This window comes from Oncorhynchus gorbuscha, linkage group LG18 (genome assembly GCF_021184085.1).
Source record: "Oncorhynchus gorbuscha isolate QuinsamMale2020 ecotype Even-year linkage group LG18, OgorEven_v1.0, whole genome shotgun sequence".
Lineage (NCBI taxonomy): Eukaryota > Metazoa > Chordata > Actinopteri > Salmoniformes > Salmonidae > Oncorhynchus > Oncorhynchus gorbuscha.
Window position 1 is genome coordinate 60,397,057 of NC_060190.1, and position 20,354 is coordinate 60,417,410.

Here is a 20,354-nt window from a genome sequence, read left to right on the forward strand (position 1 = left end):
ATTTAAGTCATTTAGCAGACGCTCTTATCCAGAGCGACTTACAAATTGGTGCATTCACCTTATGACATCCAGTGGAACAGCCACTTTACAATAGTGCATCTAAATCTTTTAAGGGGGGGTGAGAAGGATTACTTTATCCTATCCTAGGTATTCCTTAAAGAGGTGGGGTTTCAGGTGTCTCCGGAAGGTGGTGATTGACTCCGCTGTCCTGGCGTCGTGAGGGAGTTTGTTCCACCATTGGGGGGCCAGAGCAGCGAACAGTTTTGACTGGGCTGAGCGGGAACTGTACTTCCTCAGTGGTAGGGAGGCGAGCAGGCCAGAGGTGGATGAACGCAGTGCCCTTGTTTGGGTGTAGGGCCTGATCAGAGCCTGGAGGTACTGAGGTGCCGTTCCCCTCACAGCTCCGTAGGCAAGCACCATGGTCTTGTAGCGGATGCGAGCTTCAACTGGAAGCCAGTGGAGAGAGCGGAGGAGCTGGGTGACGTGAGAGAACTTTGGAAGGTTGAACACCAGACGGGCTGCGGCGTTCTGGATGAGTTGTAGGGGTTTAATGGCACAGGCAGGGAGCCCAGCCAACAGCGAGTTGCAGTAATCCAGACGGGAGATGTCAAGTGCCTGGATTAGGACCTGCACCGCTTCCTGTGTGAGGCAGGGTCGTACTCTGCGGATGTTGTAGAGCATGAACCTACAGGAACGGGCCACCGCCTTGATGTTAGTTGAGAACGACAGGGTGTTGTCCAGGATCACGCCAAGGTTCATAGCGCTCTGGGAGGAGGACACAATGGAGTTGTCAACCGTGATGGCAAGATCATGGTACGGGCTGTCCTTCCCCGGGAGGAAGAGCAGCTCCGTCTTGCCGAGGTTCAGCTTGAGGTGGTGATCCGTCATCCACACTGATATGTCTGCCAGACATGCAGAGATGCGATGCGCCACCTGGTCATCAGAAGGGGGAAAGGAGAAGATTCATTGTGTGTCGTCTGCATAGCAATGATAGGAGAGACCATGTGAGGTTATGACAGAGCCAAGTGACTTGGTGTATAGCGAGAATAGGAGAGGGCCTAGAACAGAGCCCTGGGGGACACCAGTGGTGAGAGCGCGTGGTGAGGAGACAGATTCTCGCCACGCCACCTGGTAGGAGCGACCTGTCAGGTAGGACGCAATCCAAGCGTGGGCCGCGCCGGAGATGCCCAACTCGGGAGAGGGTGGAGAGGAGGATCTGATGGTTCACAGTATCGAAGGCAGCCGATAGGTCTAGAAGGATGAGAGCAGAGGAGAGAGAGTTAGCTTTAGCAGTGCGGAGCGCCTCCGTGATACAGAGAAGAGCAGTCTCAGTTGAATGACTAGTCTTGAAACCTGACTGATTTGGATCAAGAAGGTCATTCTGAGAGAGATAGCGGGAGAGCTGGCCAAGGACGGCACGTTCAAGAGTTTTGGAGAGAAAAGAAAGAAGGGATACTGGTCTGTAGTTGTTGACATCGGAGGGATCGAGTGTAGGTTTTTTCAGAAGGGGTGCAACTCTCGCTCTCTTGAAGACGGAAGGGACGTAGCCAGCGGTCAGGGATGAGTTGATGAGCGAGGTGAGGTAAGGGAGAAGGTCTCCGGAAATGGTCTGGAGAAGAGAGGAGGGGATAGGGTCAAGCGGGCAGGTTGTTGGGTGGCCGGCCGTCACAAGACGCGAGATTTCATCTGGAGAGAGAGGGGAGAAAGAGGTCAGAGCACAGGGTAGGGCAGTGTGAGCAGAACCAGCGGTGTCGTTTGACTTAGCAAACGAGGATCTTGATTATTAACTATTTAGGTTTGATACATTGAATCAGGTGTCTCAGTGCTGCGCTCAAACAGAAGCCTGCACTCCCAGCAGGGTTGGTCTGCTGTTGTTTATAATAGGTTTATGCATTGTGTGTGACTTAAGAACTTTTTTTTCCAAAAGATGTCCTAACATGGGTACACATACACAATATATACAGAAGTGTGTGGACACCCCTTCAAATTAGTGGATTCGGCTGTTTCAGCCACACCCATCGCAGGTGTATTCAGGTGTATAAAATTGAGCACAGCCAAGCAATCTCCATAGACAAACATTGGCAGTAGAATGGCCTTACTGAAGGGCTCATTGACTTTCAACGTGGGACTGTCATAAAATGCCACCTTTCCAACAAGTCAGTTCGTCACATTTCTGCCCTGCTAGAGCTGCCCCTGTATAATGTAAGTGCCATTATTGTGAAGTGGAAACATCTAGGAGCAACAACGACTTAGCCACGAAGTGGTAGGCCACACAAGCTCACAGAACGGGATAGCTGAGTGCTGAACTGTGTAGTGCTTAAAAATAATCTCCTCTGTTGCAACACTCACTACCGAGTTCCTAACTGTCTCTGGAAGCAGCGTCAGCACAAGAAATGTTCATCGGGACCTTCATGAATTAGGTTTCCATGGCCAAGCAGCCTTATACAAGCCTAAGAACACCATGCTCAATGGAAAAAGTCAGCTAGAATGGTGTAAAGCTCGCTGCCATTGGACTCTGGGGAGCTGTGGAAACGCTCTCACTGGAGTGATGAATCATGCTTCACCATCTGGCAGTTCGACGGACGAATCTGTTTGGCAGATGCCAGGAGAAAAATACCTCCCCTAATGCATAGAGGCAACTGTAAAGGTTGTAGGAGGAATAATGGTCTGAGGCTGTTTTTCATGATTTGGGCTTGGCCCCTAAACGCTACAGTGTACAATGACATTTTAGACAATTCTTTGATGTCAACTTTGTGGCAACATTTTGGGGAAGGACCTTTCCTGTTTCAGCATGACAATGACCCCTGTGCACAAAACGAGGTCCATACAGAAATGTTTGTCGATCGGTGTGGAAGAAATTGACTGGCCTGCACAGAGCCCTGACCTCAATCCCATCAAACACCTTGGGATGAATTGGAACACCCACAGCGAGCCAGGCCTAATCGCCCATCAGTCCACGACCTCACTAATGCTCTTGTGGCTGAATGGAATCAAGTCCCAGTAAGCAATGTTCCAACATCTAGCAGAAATCTTTCCCAGAAGAGTGGAGGCTGTTATAGCAGCAAAGGGGGGACCAACTCCATATTAATGCTTGTGATTTTGGAATAAGATGTAGTGACCCTAACCTCAAATGCATTTAGAATTACATCAATAAATACATCAAGATTGCTAGCTAACTAGCAAATATTATGTTTTTAAGCTGGTGATATTTAATTCACTTAGTTAACTTTACATACTGTATAGCTAGCTAACTAGCGGACATTACTTTAGCAGCTCATTTGGGTTAGCCTGCACACTAAGTTTCTATAGCAAGCTAGCTAATAATACATCGACAATTGGAGGCATTCCAACAGACTGAATTTGGTCTTCCATCATGGGGCCTGGTACGTTGCTAGGTGATTTGTGACGCAACTGCAAGCCCTCTGAGTTTACCAGTCAAATTGACAGGGTTAGAGGTTTCAAGCCTGTTCTAGTCATTCTATTTCCATGTGTGCTGCTGCTGCATTGTGGGGAGTGTTGCCGAGGCTACAATGCCTTGCTTGTTTCAGCAAGGAGCAACAACGTTTCATAGGTTGTTGAAGAGTTCATGTTACCGAGTGGCGCAGCGGTTTAAGGCACTGCATCTCAGTGCTAGAGGTGTCACTACAGACCCTGGTTCGATTCCAGGCTGTATCACAACCAGCTGTGATTGGGAGTCCCATAGAGTGGTGCATAATTGTCCCAGCGTCGTTAGGATTTGGCCGGGGTAGGCCGTCATTGTAAAATAAGAATTAACCGACTTGCCTAGTTAAATAAATTAAATTACGCAAGTAACGGGCTCAACCACACAAATGCCCGGCCGTTCCATCTTCAGTCAGTTGTTCATTCCACAAAAACATGAATAGTAATAATAAGTATTATTCTTTTTTTAGACGGTTATGACGGTTATTTAATTTCCATAACTGTCTTCATCCTTAACCGACTGTTACACGCTGTACAATAATTGTGCCAGCCCTAGTTATGCCCCATTGGTTTCGATTTCTGTTGACTTGATGCAGCACTATCGGTGAATCAGACATGCCACACTGGTATTGGAACGATAAGTTCCATTTCAGCCGTTAGCAGACTTATTTGCCTTTTACGTCAATTTGTATGGCTCCTGTTAGCCTGTACAGAACCCATTGTGTATAGGCTCCTGTTAGCCTGTACAGAACCCATTGTGTATAGGCTCATGTTAGCCTGTACAGAACCCATTGTGTATAGGCTCCTGTTAGCCTGTACAGAACCCATTGTGTATAGGCTCCTGTCTGCTCAGTTCACTGTGACTGAGGTACTTGGATGAAAACTGTTTCTTCACAATAGTTTCTCTCTGAAGGAATCAATTTAAGCTGGACTGGAATTTGAGTTAGATTAAAAGCCAAAACATAACAATGACAGTGTGTTGTGTGTTGCCAGTGTGTTGCCCTATTTTTAGACAATGCAATGTCCACTCCTATGTTTTGCATTTCTGGGAAAATTGCCATTTACACTTTGGGTTGTTTTAAAACAATGTAGGAGATACCATGAGCAGAATGCAGCTGTTCTGCCTTCTGGAAAACGCCATTTAACATATTCAAGTTATTTTGGAACCAAACTGTCAATTGTGGGTGATAGATAAAGTTATTATTCAGAATGAGACCTCTGACACAGAGCCTGCATGTGTATGTTGGTCTTCTGGTTTCGGTGCAGCGCTCTGCTCTGCCACTTGTTCTCTGTTTGGAGAGGTGTTTTTCTATTTGACTTATTTTTAGTCATCCTAGAGAATAACCATGTGGTACAGACGTCTCCTTGACCCAGATGGGGGACAACGGGCCAGTGTACCTTCCATGGAGAAGAGGGAATGTGTTATCAGATGAGAACATATATTTTACCATTTTCTCTTAAGCACTGTCTTACCTCTGGCATAGTAGATGCATTGTGTCTAGGCTTCACATACAATATGATTTTTACTGTCAGTGGGGTTAAGTGCCTCTCTCAGGTGTATAACCATAGCAATCTCCCAATACATCATGCCTGCTTCAATTTAGAATACGTTATCCTGAAGAAAATCAGGTGTCACACGAGCATGTGTAATGTTTTAATTTTAGATTGTTATAAAACATAGTGTTTTAACACAGTAGTGTTTAACTTTACCTGTGGTTATGCAGACTGCGAGACACTGGTTCCACTTTGTGTCCTAACAACTGTTTATTTCCCAGGAAGTAAGGCCCTTATGCAACCATTGTACCCCGTGCTGATCCATGCTGCTATATATATACAAATAAATAAATAACATATATACTGTACATATTTCCTTTATTTTTATGAATTGTTTGCTGCCTATTGGTCCACCCAGGGGCTTTAGTCCTAGTAAGCTCCTGCATTCATTTGGCCCTGGGAGCAGCATGAGGTACAATGGTTGCATAAGGGCCTTACTTCTTGGCTGCAATAAGAAAAGTATATATATATACTTTTCTTACTGTAGCCACCAACCACTGGAGGATTCAGGGTCCTGCTCTCAATGCTAATCGTCAGACGGGGGAGGATTATTAATTTATTTTAATTATTTAACTAGGCAGTTAGTTAAGAACAAATTCTTATTTACAATGACGGCCTAGGAACAGTGGGTTAACAGCCTTGTTCAGGGGCAGAACGACAGATTTTTACTTTGTCAGCTCTGGGCTTCGATCTAGCAACCTTTAGGTTACTGGCTCTAACTACTAGGCTACCTGCTGCCCCAAATGTATATTCCTTGACCGGGAATCGAACTCCGGGCCGTGGCGGTGAGAGCGCCGAATACTCAAAACTAGACCACCAGGGAAGGCTAAAATAAAAAATGTATATTCATAAATGAATTAATAATTTAAAAAATAATAAACTGCATAATAAATAAATGTGGCTGGTCAATTGTGTGAGTCAGGGCCTAAAACCCATACGGGTCCCAAGAGGCAAAAATAAAATACAAAAATAGATAACGTTTCAAAATAATATTATAATATCCAACCACAGGAGCATAATTTAGCCACAGAGGATCAGTAGTAACATTTATTTATTTTTGTACTTTTATCTTTTTTTCTCCCCAAATTCATGATATCCAATTGGTAGTTAGTCTTTGTTATGCAGGTGAATGAGGACCCAAAAGCGACTTAACGAAAACAGAGTCTTTATTCCAGTATTTGACAAAAGTGATAATCCTGGATATTATCAAGGTGAAAACAAAACAGGAAAACTGAAATCCACTCGTCAGTAGAGAGGACTGACTGGAGACTCGACCATAGACAGCAGGTTGCTTCTGGAAGGCACCGGCCGTAGCAGACCTAGACACCTGCTCACACGCAGCATCTGAAGAAGGTAAAACACAACAGGGCGAGACAAGGACACAGAACAGCGAACATCATACAAGGATCCGACAAGGACAGAAGCGGAAAACAGAGGGAGAAATAGGGGCTCTAATCAGAGGGCAAAATAGGGGACAGGTGTGAAAAGAGTAAATGAGGTAGTTAGGAGAATGAGGAACAGCTGGGAGAGAGAGAGAGAGAGAGAGAGAGAGAGAGAGAGAGAGAGAGAGAGAGAGAGAGAGAGAGAGAGAGAGAGAGAGAGAGAGAGAGAGAGAGAGAGAGAGAGCCTAATAAGACCAGCAGGGGGAAACGAACAGAAGGGAAAGCACAAGGACAAGACAATCTATGACAGTCTTGTCCCAACGCTGCAAATCCCCTACGGACTTGGGAGAGGGGAAGATCGAGAGCCATGCGTCCTCCGAAACACGACCCTGCCAAGCCGCACTCCTTCTTGACACACTGCTCACTTAACCCGGAAGCCAGCCGCACCAATGTGTCGGAGGAAACACTGTCCAGCTGGCGACCAGTCAGCTTACAGGCGCCCGCCCACCACAAGGAGTCGCTAGAGCGCAATGGGACAAGGAAATCCCGGCCGGCCAAACCCTCCCCTAACCCGGACGATACTGGGCCAATTGTGGGTGGGGTGTGTGGAATAGGACTGCTTGGTAGGTCCAGGACGATACCAGTAAACGTTGCCCCCTCACATCATGCCAATCCGTCATGACCCAAACACTCTCTCTTTCTTTCTGTCTCTCTTTCTCCCTCGCTCTCTCTCTGACTCACTCACTTACTCTCGCACTCACATAGTGATGTATGTGGACACTTAAATACTTTCACTGCAGATACTCAGAAGAAAACAGGGCAAATTTACAGATTAGATACAGATGTATTTGTCTCTCTTTCTTGAAGAGGTTGGTCCTATTATAGCCATATTCTGTGACAGTGAATAATGTGTGCTTGTTCAGAGTGGGAGCCAGGTGGTTTCCCAGCAGACAGTAGAGACACACACAGGGACAGCACACAGGCAGGGATGGTGTAGAGGGCCTCTGTCCCCTTGTATTGTTTCCAGTTTCCACTGAGCTTTATGCCCAATGCAAAGACGGTCTTGTCAACTTGGCTGGCACTCTGCCCTTCTGAGGCTATTTTGAGGCTGGGGGTGCAGGGGACTTACTTGGCAGGATCACAAGGAACAAATGTGGGCATGCGTTAGGCACTGTGGGCCGTGTTGGACACCCTGCGCCCCCTCGCTACCACAGGTACCCTGGACATGTCCCAAACTGGAGGGAAAGGGAAAGAGACCCTGTGTCTACCTTCTACCTCTCTCCTCACCAGCCCCCAGCCTGGTTCTCAGCCCAGTAGAAGGACACAGGCTCCGGCTGGCTGTGGTCCCTCGTGGATTCATTGGCACACTTAAAGCTGCTCTGTATCAGATACTAGATCATAACATCTAGATCATAGATCATAACATCATCACACTCATCATCAAATATCAGAATGAGCTTGTAGAACTGTATCACTTTTCAGTTAAGTCAGGAACACATTTTGTTTCAATCTGACAGGTTACCCCCTTAATGACAAATTCCCCTGTACCCTGTCTGTGTGTATGTGGGCCAGTGTCTCCCAATTCCCACCCGAACCTCTGTGTTCTGCTGAGTTAGCTGCTAGTGTTCCTTACGCCATTCCCTGTGTGATGCTGCTGGAGCGGATGGTGCTTTCCAGGCCTGCTGGCTGTGGTCCTAGTGCTGTCCTGAGTGCGTCCACATGTCGCATATTACAGACACACAGTGCGACTCTTGCTGCTCCTCTGCCCACCAGATGGTTGACATCACTGCTGAACCAGCGTTCTATAGCACTGTCTCACATACAGATGGACACGTGTTGTCGTCGCTAACATTCATACTCTCCATATGGGTCATCTGAAGGTGTTTGCGTTGTAGTCCGTGTTTGACTGTGTAAGTTGTTTGTTGGATGAGCAGCATGTAACAGGGATGGTCATTTCAGTAGGATTTCCAGACCAAACCAATTGTTTGTGTTATTAATGGCTTCAAATCTGTTTCCCTCTTCCTCGTTGTTCTCAGTTCTAACAACACTATTTCTTGTGTCTGTTTTCAGTCCTGATTGGGTGGAGATCCTGGAGCCACGCTCTCGAGAGCACATGTACCTGAACCTGGCCACCAGCGAATGCGGATGGGACCCTCCTTTGGGCACCGCCATTCGTCAGGCCGATGGTAAACAGTGGTGGGAGCTGTTTGACCCCCAGAGCGGCCGCTTCTACTACTACAATTCCGTGGAACGGCGGACTATCTGGCACCGACCCCAGGGAGGTGACATAGTGCCCCTGTCTCAGCTACAGGCTATAAAGCAGAGGGAGAGCAGAGAGAGGCACCATGGGGCGGGGAGTACAGGGAGCCAGGGATGCCGCACCCCTCTTCCAGAGTACCTAGGGGCAGGGAGCCTCGGGTGTACAGGGAGCCAGGGATGCCGCACCCCTCTTCCAGAGCACCTAGGGGCAGGGAGCCTCGGGAGTACAGGGAGCCAGGGGGAGCCTAGGGGCAGGGAGTACAGGGAGCCAGGGATGCCGCACCCCTCTTCCAGAGCACCTAGGGGCAGGGAGCCTCGGGAGTACAGGGAGCCAGGGATGCCGCACCCCTCTTCCAGAGCACCTAGGGGCAGGGAGCCTCGGGAGTACAGGGAGCCAGGGATGCCGCACCCCTCTTCCAGAGCACCGAGGGGCAGGGAGCCTCGGGAGTACAGGGAGCCAGGGATGCCGCACCCCTCTTCCAGAGCACCGAGGGGCAGGGAGCCTCGGGAGTACAGGGAGCCAGGGATGCCGCACCCCTCTTCCAGAGCACCTAGGGGCAGGGAGCCTCGGGAGTACAGGGAGCCAGGGATGCCGCACCCCTCTTCCAGAGCACCGAGGGGCAGGGAGCCTCGGGAGTAGGGGCAGGGAGTACAGGGAGCCAGGGATGCCGCACCCCTCTTCCAGAGCACCTAGGGACAGGGAGCCTCGGGAGGACAGGGAGCCAGGGATGCCGCACCCCTCTTCCAGAGCACCATGGGGCAGGGAGCCTCGGGAGTACAGGGAGCCAGGGATGCCGCACCCCTCTTCCAGAGCACCATGGGGCAGGGAGCCTCGGGAGTACAGCGAGCCAGGGATGCCGCACCCCTCTTCCAGAGCACCATGGGGCAGGGAGCCTGGGGCACCGCACTTCTCTCCCAGAGCAGGAGAACTCCGTCCCCAAAACCCCTGAGACCCACAGTGAGAGTGAGACCACGGACATAGGACCAGCTGAGGGAAGCAGCAGCTCGGACGGAACTGAGGAGTCACTGAAGTATGTCTGATCTCTCTATTTTACTATTGGATCAAATGACTGTTAATAGGGAGGATGTAGTTGTACTTAAAAAATTGAGGATTATATTTCAGTACAGAGGACATGGTAATAACAAAAAATGGATTGTTATCCCACCATGTGGCATCCTGACTTTGGGCATGAGACATTGTTGTATTATTTAGACTTTTGACCAGTGAGACTATCTCAGACTCCTTTATTTTCGTTCTCACTTATCTTGACATTCCACATGCCCCATATTTCCATAAATATCTCTGTGAATCACACCGTGGCCGTTTAAAGTAAATTGCTACCAAATGCGAAGACGAGTGCAGTCATAAAGTACATGACATGCCCTCTCCCCTCACATTGGTAGAAAGACCCCTAACAGTAAGAGCCATTCAAAGACCCCATCATGTGCTCAGCGCTGTGGCAACACACACTGTCCAAACCAGCATCTCCCCTTCAGAGGCAGATTCCAGACATGCCAGTTATTTATTTCCCCTTGCCCGCAGCCACTAGTGCTGTCTCAGTGCCCCTGTGCTGCTCACTTCCTCTCCGGCCCCATATACACTCATTTCATTTTACTAAAACAACCCAAGGCCCCCCCATCAAAGTCAAATCGGGGTCTCTGGTGGGGGAAGCCAAATCACACATGACTGAGGTCCTCTTTAATATAATTTTAGACAAGAGATGTGAAAGAGTGTTGTCTGTTCTTGGGTAATAACATGCAGAACCTCTACATTCCAGTTAGTTCTAAATAGGAGACCCTGCTGTTCCTAGAGGTGTTAGTGTCTTGCCAGTTGTCCGTCTGCTCTCTGCTTGGGTCCTGAGTCTATCCTCACTGGGGCCAGCAGGAGTCTCTCCTACCCTCTGACCTCCGACCCTGATTATGTAAGGTAGAAGGGAAACTAATTGCTCACCCCTCTCTGTCAGAGGACCCTGGTGGAGGTACAGCCTGCTTGACTGCTTGACCTTCCGTCCTTCAGAAGGGTTTGCTCCACAGGGAACTCCACCACTCTGCGGTCATACCTAATTACTAAACTTTTCCCAGAAGTCTCCATGTCTCCACAAAACAATGGGCAGCTGTGTGGGACTCTTATGGGCTGTGCATCCCAGTTAGCCATGTGGTGGTTTTCACTGGTCTCTCTCTGGACTTTTAATTACATATCACCATGAAATGAGGAGAGAAGCTGGAATGTGACAAAACTAAATGGATGAAAACAAACTGAGTTAGAGTTTCATGTTTGGGGTTGGAGAGGACAGGAACAATTCAGACCTGTGCTCTTCTCTTCTTCCCATCTGTCTGGCTGATTCGTCATGATTAGGCTCAGCTGTTCAGTAGTGTTGAAGGCTCTGAGACTGGTAGGCACATGTGGCACGTAGGGATCTTTTTGAAAGAAGCAGACCAATTAGCCTTAGTTTGTTCAACAACTTAGGGGGAAGTATGGCATCCGTTTTTACAGGAGTGAAAATTAGGCTCCTCTATTTTGTGTATAATGTCTACTTCAGTTTGACCAAGTTCCCCTTTCATTCTTTGCTGATATTGGCGGTATTTCAAAGAATCTTTTCAGAAAATCATATTTAACAGTCGTTGATAACATTTGAGAAAGAAGTGTTCAGAGGAAACAGTTCCAAATCACAGTTGTTACAATCAAGGTTTCCTTTGTTTAGTTCTAAAAAATACACCTCAGGAGTTGTTATACTGTATACACTGAGTGTACAAAACATTAATAACACCTTCCTAATATTAACTTGCCCCACCCATTTATGCCCTCAGAACAGCCTCAATTCATCGGGCATGGACTACAAGGTGTCAAGTGTTCCACAGGGATGCTGGCCCATGTTGACACCATGGCTTCCCACAGTTGTCTAATTGGCTGGATGTCCTTTGGGTGGTGGATCATTCTTGATACACACAGGAAACTGTTAAGTGTGAAAAACTTTGCAGCATTGCCGTTCTTGACAAAAACTGGTGCGCCTGGCACCTACTGCCATACCACGTTCAAAGGCGCTTAAATCTTTTGTCTTGCCCATTCACTCACTGAATGGCGCACATACACAATACATGTCTCAATTGTCTCAAGGATTACAATCCTTCTGTAACCTGTCTCCTCCCATTCATCTACACTGATTGAAGTGGATTTAACAAATGACAACAATAAGGGATCGTAGCTTTCACCTGGATTCACCTGCTCAGTGAAGTGCAGATGTTTTTAATGTTTTGTACACTCAGTGTACATCTGCCTGTTGAATTTCCAACAACATACCATCTGTCTTATCCTATGCACTGTTTAGTTGATTCTCTCTCTCTCTCTTTCAATTTATCGGGCTTTATTGGCATGAGAAACATATGGTTACATTGCCAAAGCAAGTGAACTAGATAATAAACAATAAAACATTAACAGTAAACGTTACACTTGCAAAGGTTCCAAAAGAATCAAGACATTTCAAATGTCATATTATGTCTAGATACAATGTTGTAATGATGTGCAAATAGTCTCTCTCTCACACACTTTATCTTTCTCATGTGACAACAAGCAGACTGCTAAATCTGTTACTCATTGGCTAACTCTTGTCACATGACCTGGGTATTTCTGGTTATTCTGACCCTGTACGACTCATCTGGAAAATACCTGAAACTCCCGGGGTAGACATGTCCATCACATGCAGAAGTGCTAGAGCAAGAGAATCTGATCTGTTTAAATGATGAAGGGTCAAAAAGGGTTCAGGAGCACCTTGCTTACAACATCTGTACTGGATCAAACAACTGATGACCTGTGTGTGTATGTGGGGGGGTTACATGTGGGGTAGAAGTTGGGATATCTCGCCATGTTGCTTTTTCTGTATCTGGACCTCAAGGGTACTGATACATTGTCGTGGAAGTGTCCCGCTTGTTGAAGGCACATACGGGTCATAGCACTTTATTGTCCTGTGGGCTGGCCTCGGGGTTAGAATGGGTCACCAAAGGAAGACATGCCCTCAGTTAAGCACAAGTGTTCCTCTCTGAGGAAGAAGTGAAGGTATGGTGAATAGTGAGTGAACCAAGGGACCAAATTAATAGTATGTGCCTTTTCATTATCCTAGTGATATAGCGACACTCAAAAGGATTCAATCCAAGGCAGCCTGGCGAAGATCAAGCACACCTTTAACTTGTTGTTCCGGGTCGCGTTGCACAACGAGATTCTCATGAAGACACATTCTTTCTGTGCCAAGATGTAGCTCATTGGGTCCAGATTTCAAGTGATATGCATTACGTAGCGATAGGAAGCCCTAATACTACACAATTATCCCCTCGATCCCCCATTTCTCTGATACAAGTGTGAGTATTGTACTATAAATTGTGCCTTCCTGTATTATGCTCAATTTAAAAAATGTATTCTATTCTACTGAGCCATTTACTTTATTTTCGTATTCTTATATTGTATTATCTATTATTGTTGTTGCATTGTCGAGAAGGAACTGGCAAGTAAGTATTTCGTTGAATGGGGTATACCATGTGTATCCGGTACATAAGACTAATACAACTTTAAACTTGATTCTTTGCCATATTTTGACACAACACAAAAGCCCTGTGACACATCCCTATGAGACTGTATGGTGATGATATGAGGGCAAGAAAAAGTTTGGGGGTTTTGAGAATTGGAAGATTAAAAACATTCCCTGCTTGGCCCGTCAAATGAAAGCAAAAGTACATACAACCTGGTTATCGTCACATTTCTCGGACTCACCAGTAGATTGATTTAGGAAATTAGGAGGAGTCTGTGTTTTAAATAGTTGAGTCACACATGGACTGGATGTTTACAGGTCTGACACAAGCTCTGCCACTTTCGTCTGTGTGCTCTCTGAGTCTGGACTAACAGCAGCGCTTTAAAGACTTTGGAAATAGCACGTGTACTCTTTTATCTCTGTGCTCCTGGCTTGGTAAGATCATTTCTTGGCTCTCGCCAGATGTCGACTAAAGTCAGACTCTTATGGTGTCATTTTTTCCAGATAAGAGGTAACACTTTGAACTTTAAGCATAACGATCTGGTTAAATGGGCCTGGGTGGCTGGCGCTCGTTATGACAATGTCCTTATTTCTTTCTCTTCCAGTTTCACTTTCTTCTTTGTGAAGTTGAAGTTTTATGGTGTCCTCAGAAAACCAGATTACAGACCAACTGTTTTATGTTTTATGTTTTTTTAACTAGAGCAGCACGTCCAGCCTGCTTTAAGCATTCCCATGTTACTGGACCTAGATGTCTTCATATACAGAGTACTGTGCTATGCTGAGACGCCTTCCATTGCTCTGATGAAGGCCAGTGCCACCACATGTGCACCAGTCTCTGGCATGACAAGCATGCTATATCAGTTGACTTAAAGTGTCCATTCACCTCAACCATGAGAATCAATGAGCAATATGAGCATGGTGTTTCTGTGGCTCACATGACACCTCCAGATCAGTGTTAATTGAGAGGATGTGGTTTTATCACTGTAATCCGAGGAGTGTGTTCTGATTGTGTATCTGATTCCATATGTGTCTCTCTGACCCAATGCTGGGATGGTCTCTTCCTGTCACCATGTCCCACAGACTGGATACTGCTGGGGGTCCCAGTGACTGTCCCCAGCCCTGCCCCAGGGCACCTAGCTGGGCGGGGAGATTGCGTAGGGTGGAAGTGGGAGCTATGTGTTGCTGGTAGACATGATGTCTCAGAGCAAGGAGGTGCGTTCAGCTGTCTCACGACAGCTGGGTCTCTAACCTCAGAGGTGTCTCTGCATGTCCCCTGTTTCTCATCTCACCCCTCTGCCACTCCTGCTTTTCTAAGTCTTGATTGGGTTGTCTCTGTTACAGGTTGTTCTATCGGTTTTGCCAAAGCATATTCCTCTTGTTGGTTTCCTATGGCATAAAGTTATGGATTGAACCATGTGTCATGGGTAGAGGCTAGTAGTATCTGTGGATTGGCTGTGAAATTGACTTGTTTCCTTCCTCTATGCAGAGTGTGGTGATCTCATTGTCCAAAGCTCTGAGGTGTTTGTGTTTGTTCTCAGTGCCTGGCCTAGATGACCTCATTTCCTCTCCTGTCTGACAGAGGATCATAATAATAATCCCTGTTTTCAGACCCCCCGCTATTCCCTGTATGTTAGGGGTACTTCCCAATCCATATCCCTATCCCCCACAGTGACTGAGCTGATGAGTTTCCCAACCAAGGTTATTCCTGGAAGGAAAGAAAGAAAGAACATTTCTTGCTAATAGCATAATATGTATATTCAGCTATAGCTTTTCCTACCACATTCACACTGAAGGATTGGAGGTAGGAGCAGCGGACAGGTGCATAAGACACCAGAGCTGTTGACAAATAAACATTTGCTGACCGTTAAGTGGATTTGCTGCTCCTTAACCCAATCTAATTACCCAGTCAGTCAAAGGATTCTAACTGAATTTCATATTTCGGTTTTCCTCAAGGTCTCGTATATTAGCCAGCGCCTTAAGTAATGTGTATATCTATGGACAAGGGTGACTTGGTGATCTGAAGATGATCCCTGTGTAAAACCAGATGCATCTTGTAAAATGGGCTGTTCTTTTGTCTGAATGCTGTTGTCGTGTCTTTACTATGGATTAAATTATATGACATGCTATTTTACAAAATCAATTCTCTGTAATTAATATTACCTGATTAAACTAATCATGTAAATGTAATTAACTAGGAAGTCGGGGCACCACGGAATAATGTTTGTAGAGCCATTGTCTTCCGAATAAACTCTTAAAGACCGAATAAACTCTTAAAGACCTGGTAATCTTTTATATCAATAGCAGACAATTATTAATCGTCACCTTATTAGTCTCACCTGAATAACTGGCTAACCAGTTGAATCAGCAATACAAAATTTGGTTGAATTATTTATTTACTAAATACCTAAATAGTCACACAGAATTACATATACACAGGATGGATCATACATTGATTACTAATTATGTCATAAAAGAAAACGTCCCGAGAGGACGAAACCGATTTGACGGCTAGTTACACAAAGAAAGGGGGTTAGGTTTGAATGAAAGCGCGGGGAGACTGAGGAACAAAAGGATTGGGTCTCTATCAAACCTTTATGAAGCTATGCTATCGTAAATACAGAATCGTATACATTCTAAATAAACGCCCATTCGGAAAAGGAAAATGCAAGAAATATATTTACTCTGAGCTGCGCTTCGATAGGATGGTCGAAGATGGAAGGCTGGGATGTGTTGAAAGTACCCTGTCATTCTGAGGAGATTGTTCGTCCTTTCCTAGGCCACGCACATTTACAGCTGCTGCTGATAACTTGATGTCTCGGATGTATAATTTATTTAGTGAATAAGAGTTCAAAGTTCACACCAATTTATCATACTATAAGCTCATGCTGTATTCTGGCTGGTATAGGCGAAATTTATCTTTCCAGCATGGTGATCGTCACCCTCACATTGAAATTTGCTCTTTTAAACATATGGCCATCAGTCCTCACAACATCGGGAACACAATGTTAATTTCGTTAGGTTGTAGTTGTTCAACCATTTGCAACCATAGCTCACGCTGAAGTTGGCTTAGTTCGCCGTGAATTGGGTCATTGGGGATCTTATAGAAATGTAGAAAAGTTGTTGGTTCATCATTTCCAACCAATACCTATTCACGTGAGCGTGGCCACTGATTGAGCATATTTGAAAATAATTATCTCATTTTAAAAACTAAAATTACATTTAATCTTTTCACAAATAGTTTCATATTTAAACATTTAAATTGCACAACAATTCCATGTGAATCTGATGTGTAGACTAGAATTTGTAGACTTTCCAAGATACAGTTAATGTCGTCCAATCATCAGTAATAATGTCTCAGACGACAACTGATCTGACATCATATTCTTTAAGTACCAACGAATACTTTCAACTGGTTGGATTACTGAAATATTGTTCTGTTCCCAACCTTTTGAAATTAACATACTCTCTTTATGTTAACAAAGGGCTTTCCAAGAGTCCATTCTGTAGAGTAGAAAGAGAAAATGGGGAATGGTATTTATGGGGGTTATAACCCACACCAACAGGGCAACTTGATTGTGGAATATAATCCCTTTAGTTAACATTATGTGAAGAGAACCCAACAGCCACTGTGGTCGGTGTGATGGAACACAGGGCTACAACACAGGCTATTTATGATTCTGGTAAAGCACACATGTTGACAAAGTGTCAATGAACCAGTAAGCTCAGGACTGACATATTTATCTTACTTAAGAGTGTCTGTCTGCTTAAGAAAATCTGTAGGTAGTCTTTAGATGGGCCACTGCTCCATAGAGGGGTGTTGCCATGACGATAGCAGAACCATGCATTGCCTAATGAAAGGATGTCAAACATACGGACCACATGGGTGCTTTGAGTGAATTTAAAAATAATAATAATAATCGAACAAACTCATTAATTTAAAATAACAAAAACTGAATGGAAACTGTGTAGGAATTCAAATGGACCTACATTTATACAGTTACTTAACTGTCCAGCTCACTAAAGCTAGACAGTCAGGGAGTATAGCAAATTTAAAAAAGGTGGATAGAAGTCTATCTTGCCAATGTTTCCACTCGTTCCCGATGGCACTCTCCCACAACTAATCTCCCTCTCATTCTCTCTCGTTCTCCATCTCTCAGTTCAATTCAAATGGCTTGGGAAACATATGTTTAGATTACCAAAGCAAGTGGAATCTCTCTTTCTCTGTCCTCCCACTTCACTCTCATTTTCTTACCACTGTGCTTTCTAACGCTCTGTCTCTCTTTTAGAAGTGAGATCAGGCTAGTTGGGTGGTAAGTACAGTATAGTTGGATTGGGACTGCTACTGTGAGGAAATCTTGTATATAGCGCTACTGTGGGCATTGGCATCAAGCCAGATATGATCATGATAATCTTCCACTGCACACTGGCTGTGCTAACAATCAACATTATGTGCCAATGCTGCAGGGCTGAAAAAACTAGCCTGGCCTGGTTTGTACCACCCTGGGTGTGGTGTGACAATGACAAGTGAACAACAGACACAAAGCCAGATGAAATCCCCAGCTCTGCTCTCACCACTGGGAGCTAGACTTAGCATGTCTCCTATCCTATCCTATCATTATATTCTGTGACTGGTTTAACCTCAAAACAACTTTCAAGCAGAGGATTGTGTTTATGTTTTTGTTACTGGTCATGTTAAACAGGACTCGGGTAGATTTGGGCTCCAGAGTGGCACAGAGGTCTAGGGGACTGTATGTCAGTGCTAGAGGCATCACTACAGACCCTGGTTCGTTTCCAGGCTGTATCGCAACCGGCCATAATTGGGAGTCCCATAGTGTGGCGCACAATTCGTCCAGTATCGTCCGGGGTTTGGCCGGGATAGGCCGTCATTGTAAATAAGAATTTGTTCTTAACTGACTTGCCTAGTTAAATAAAATAGTATGGGAATGTAGAGTGTCATGGCAGTGATGCTGTCTTGATCTCAGCTCATTGTGTGGGGACCTAGACAATGTGCTTTCATATATTGATGCTCTACAGGCCAAGACAGGAAATAGACCCCCCCCCCCTCTCTCTCTCTACAAGGACATCAGTCATAAACCAAACCACTCACAACTGGAGAATGAGACATTAAGTGAATTGACCACTTGTCTTGAGTAGTAACCTGATGATATGTGGGTGTATGTATAATGTGCTTAGCATGTGATCATTGTGCTACGTTATATGTGGTCTTTGGCAATTTGCATAAATTCCTTCTTTCCCCTGCAATGTTAACTGTAATGTAGCCCAATCTGTGCCATAGTAAACTCTATTAAACTGGTGGTTTTATACAGTGGGGCAAAAAAGTATGTAGTCAGCCACCAATTGTGCAAGTTCTCCCACTTAAAATGATGAGAGAGGCCTATAATTTTCATCATAGGTAGTACACTTCAACTATGACAGACAAAATGAGGGGAAAAAATCCAGAAAATCACATTGTAGGATTTTTAATGAATTTATTTGAAAATTATGGTGGAAAATAAGTATTTGGTCACCTACAAACAAGCACGATTTCTGGCTCTCACAGACCTGTAACAACTTCTTTAAGAGGCTCCTCTGTCCTCCACTCGTTACCTGTATTAATGGCACCTGTTTGAACTTGTTATCAGTATATAAAAGAGACCTGTGCACAACCTCAAACAGTCACACTCCAAACTCCACTATGGCCAAGACCAAAGAGCTGTCACAAATCCCGTTTCCTGAGTCTGTTTTTTGCCTCTGTTCTGTCCTGGAGTGTTTTTTCCGGCATCCTGGAACGCACCCTGTCTGGTTGCCGGGCAATGTAGCCAGTTGGGAGTTCTGATTACCCGCACCTATATCCCATCAGCTATCTGCACACCTGGTCCTGATCATCATCTCTCCTCTTCATAAGCCCGGACCTGACATCCATTCCCTGCCGGATCGATAGCCATGAACAGTATGTTGTGCCATAGTATCAGCCTCAAGTTGGATAGAATTTGTTTTGTTGTTTTTTACGTATTGCTTGCCTTAAACTTACCTCCGTTTGTTCTGTCTTCAGTTACTCACCCGGATCATTTTCCCCATTCCCGCCTGGTCGTCGGAGGATTCCGCTACCCCATTGGATCCACCTATTTACTCCCATCAACTCACCACCGCTGCCCGCTACACCACCTGGATATATCTACCCATTCACATTCACTTGTAAATAAATACTCACCTTCTTCCTACTCTCCTTGTCCTGGTTTGCTTCTGGGTTCGATTTTGAAAGAACGTGACAAGAGCTGTCAAAGAAAAACTGAAACAAAATTGTAGACCTGCACCAGGCTGGGAAGACTGAATCTGCAATAGGTAAGCAGCTTGGTTTGAAGAAATCAACTGTGGGAGCAATTATTAGGAAATGGAAGACATACAAGACCACTGATAATCTCCCTCGATCTGGGGCTCCACGCAAGATCTCACTCCGTGGGGTCAAAATGATCACAAGAACTGTGAGCAAAAATCCCAGAACCACACGGGGGGACCTAGTGAATGACCTGCAGAGAGCTGGGACCAAAGTGACAAAGCCTACCATCAGTAACACACTACGCCACCAGGGACTCAAATCCTGCAGTGCCAGACGTGTCCCCCTGCTTAAGGCAGTACATGTCCAGGCCCGTCTGAAGTTTGCTAGAGAGCATTTGGATGATCCAGAAGAAGATTGGGAGAATGTCATATGGTGAGATGAAACCAAAATATAACTTTTTGGTAAAAACTCAACTCGTCGTGTTTGGAGGACAAAGAAAGCTGAGTTGCATCCAAAGAACACCATACCTACTGTGAAGCATGGGGGTGGAAACATCATGCTTTGGGGCTGTTTTTCTGCAAAGGGACCAGGACGACTGATCCGTGCAAAGGAAAGAATGAATGGGGCCATGTATCCTGAGATTTTGAGTGAAAACCTCCTATCAGCAAAGTCATTGAAGATGAAACGTGGCTGGGTCTTTCAGCATGACAATGATCCCAAACACACCGCCCGGGCAACAAAGGAGTGGCTTCGTAAGAAGCATTTCAAGGTCCTGGAGTGGCCTATACAGTATCCAGATCTCAACCCCATAGAAAATCTTTGGAGGGAGTTGAAAGTCCGTGTTGCCCAGCAACATCCCCAAAACATCACTGCTCTAGAGGAGATCTGCATGGAGTAATGGGCCAAAATACCAGCAACAGTGTG

General features: G+C 45.5%; 1 protein-coding gene across 1 annotated transcript in view; it reads left to right on the forward strand.

Annotated features, from left to right (window-relative positions):
- LOC124003777 (rho GTPase-activating protein 39-like) overlaps window positions 1–20,354 on the forward strand; it is a 51,226-nt gene that overhangs the window by 17,294 nt on the left and 13,578 nt on the right. Inside the window, 3 exon segments of the mRNA XM_046312344.1 lie at window positions 8,448–8,857; window positions 8,892–9,275; window positions 9,277–9,667. Of these exon segments, the coding sequence (XP_046168300.1) occupies window positions 8,448–8,857; window positions 8,892–9,275; window positions 9,277–9,667 (1,185 nt within the window).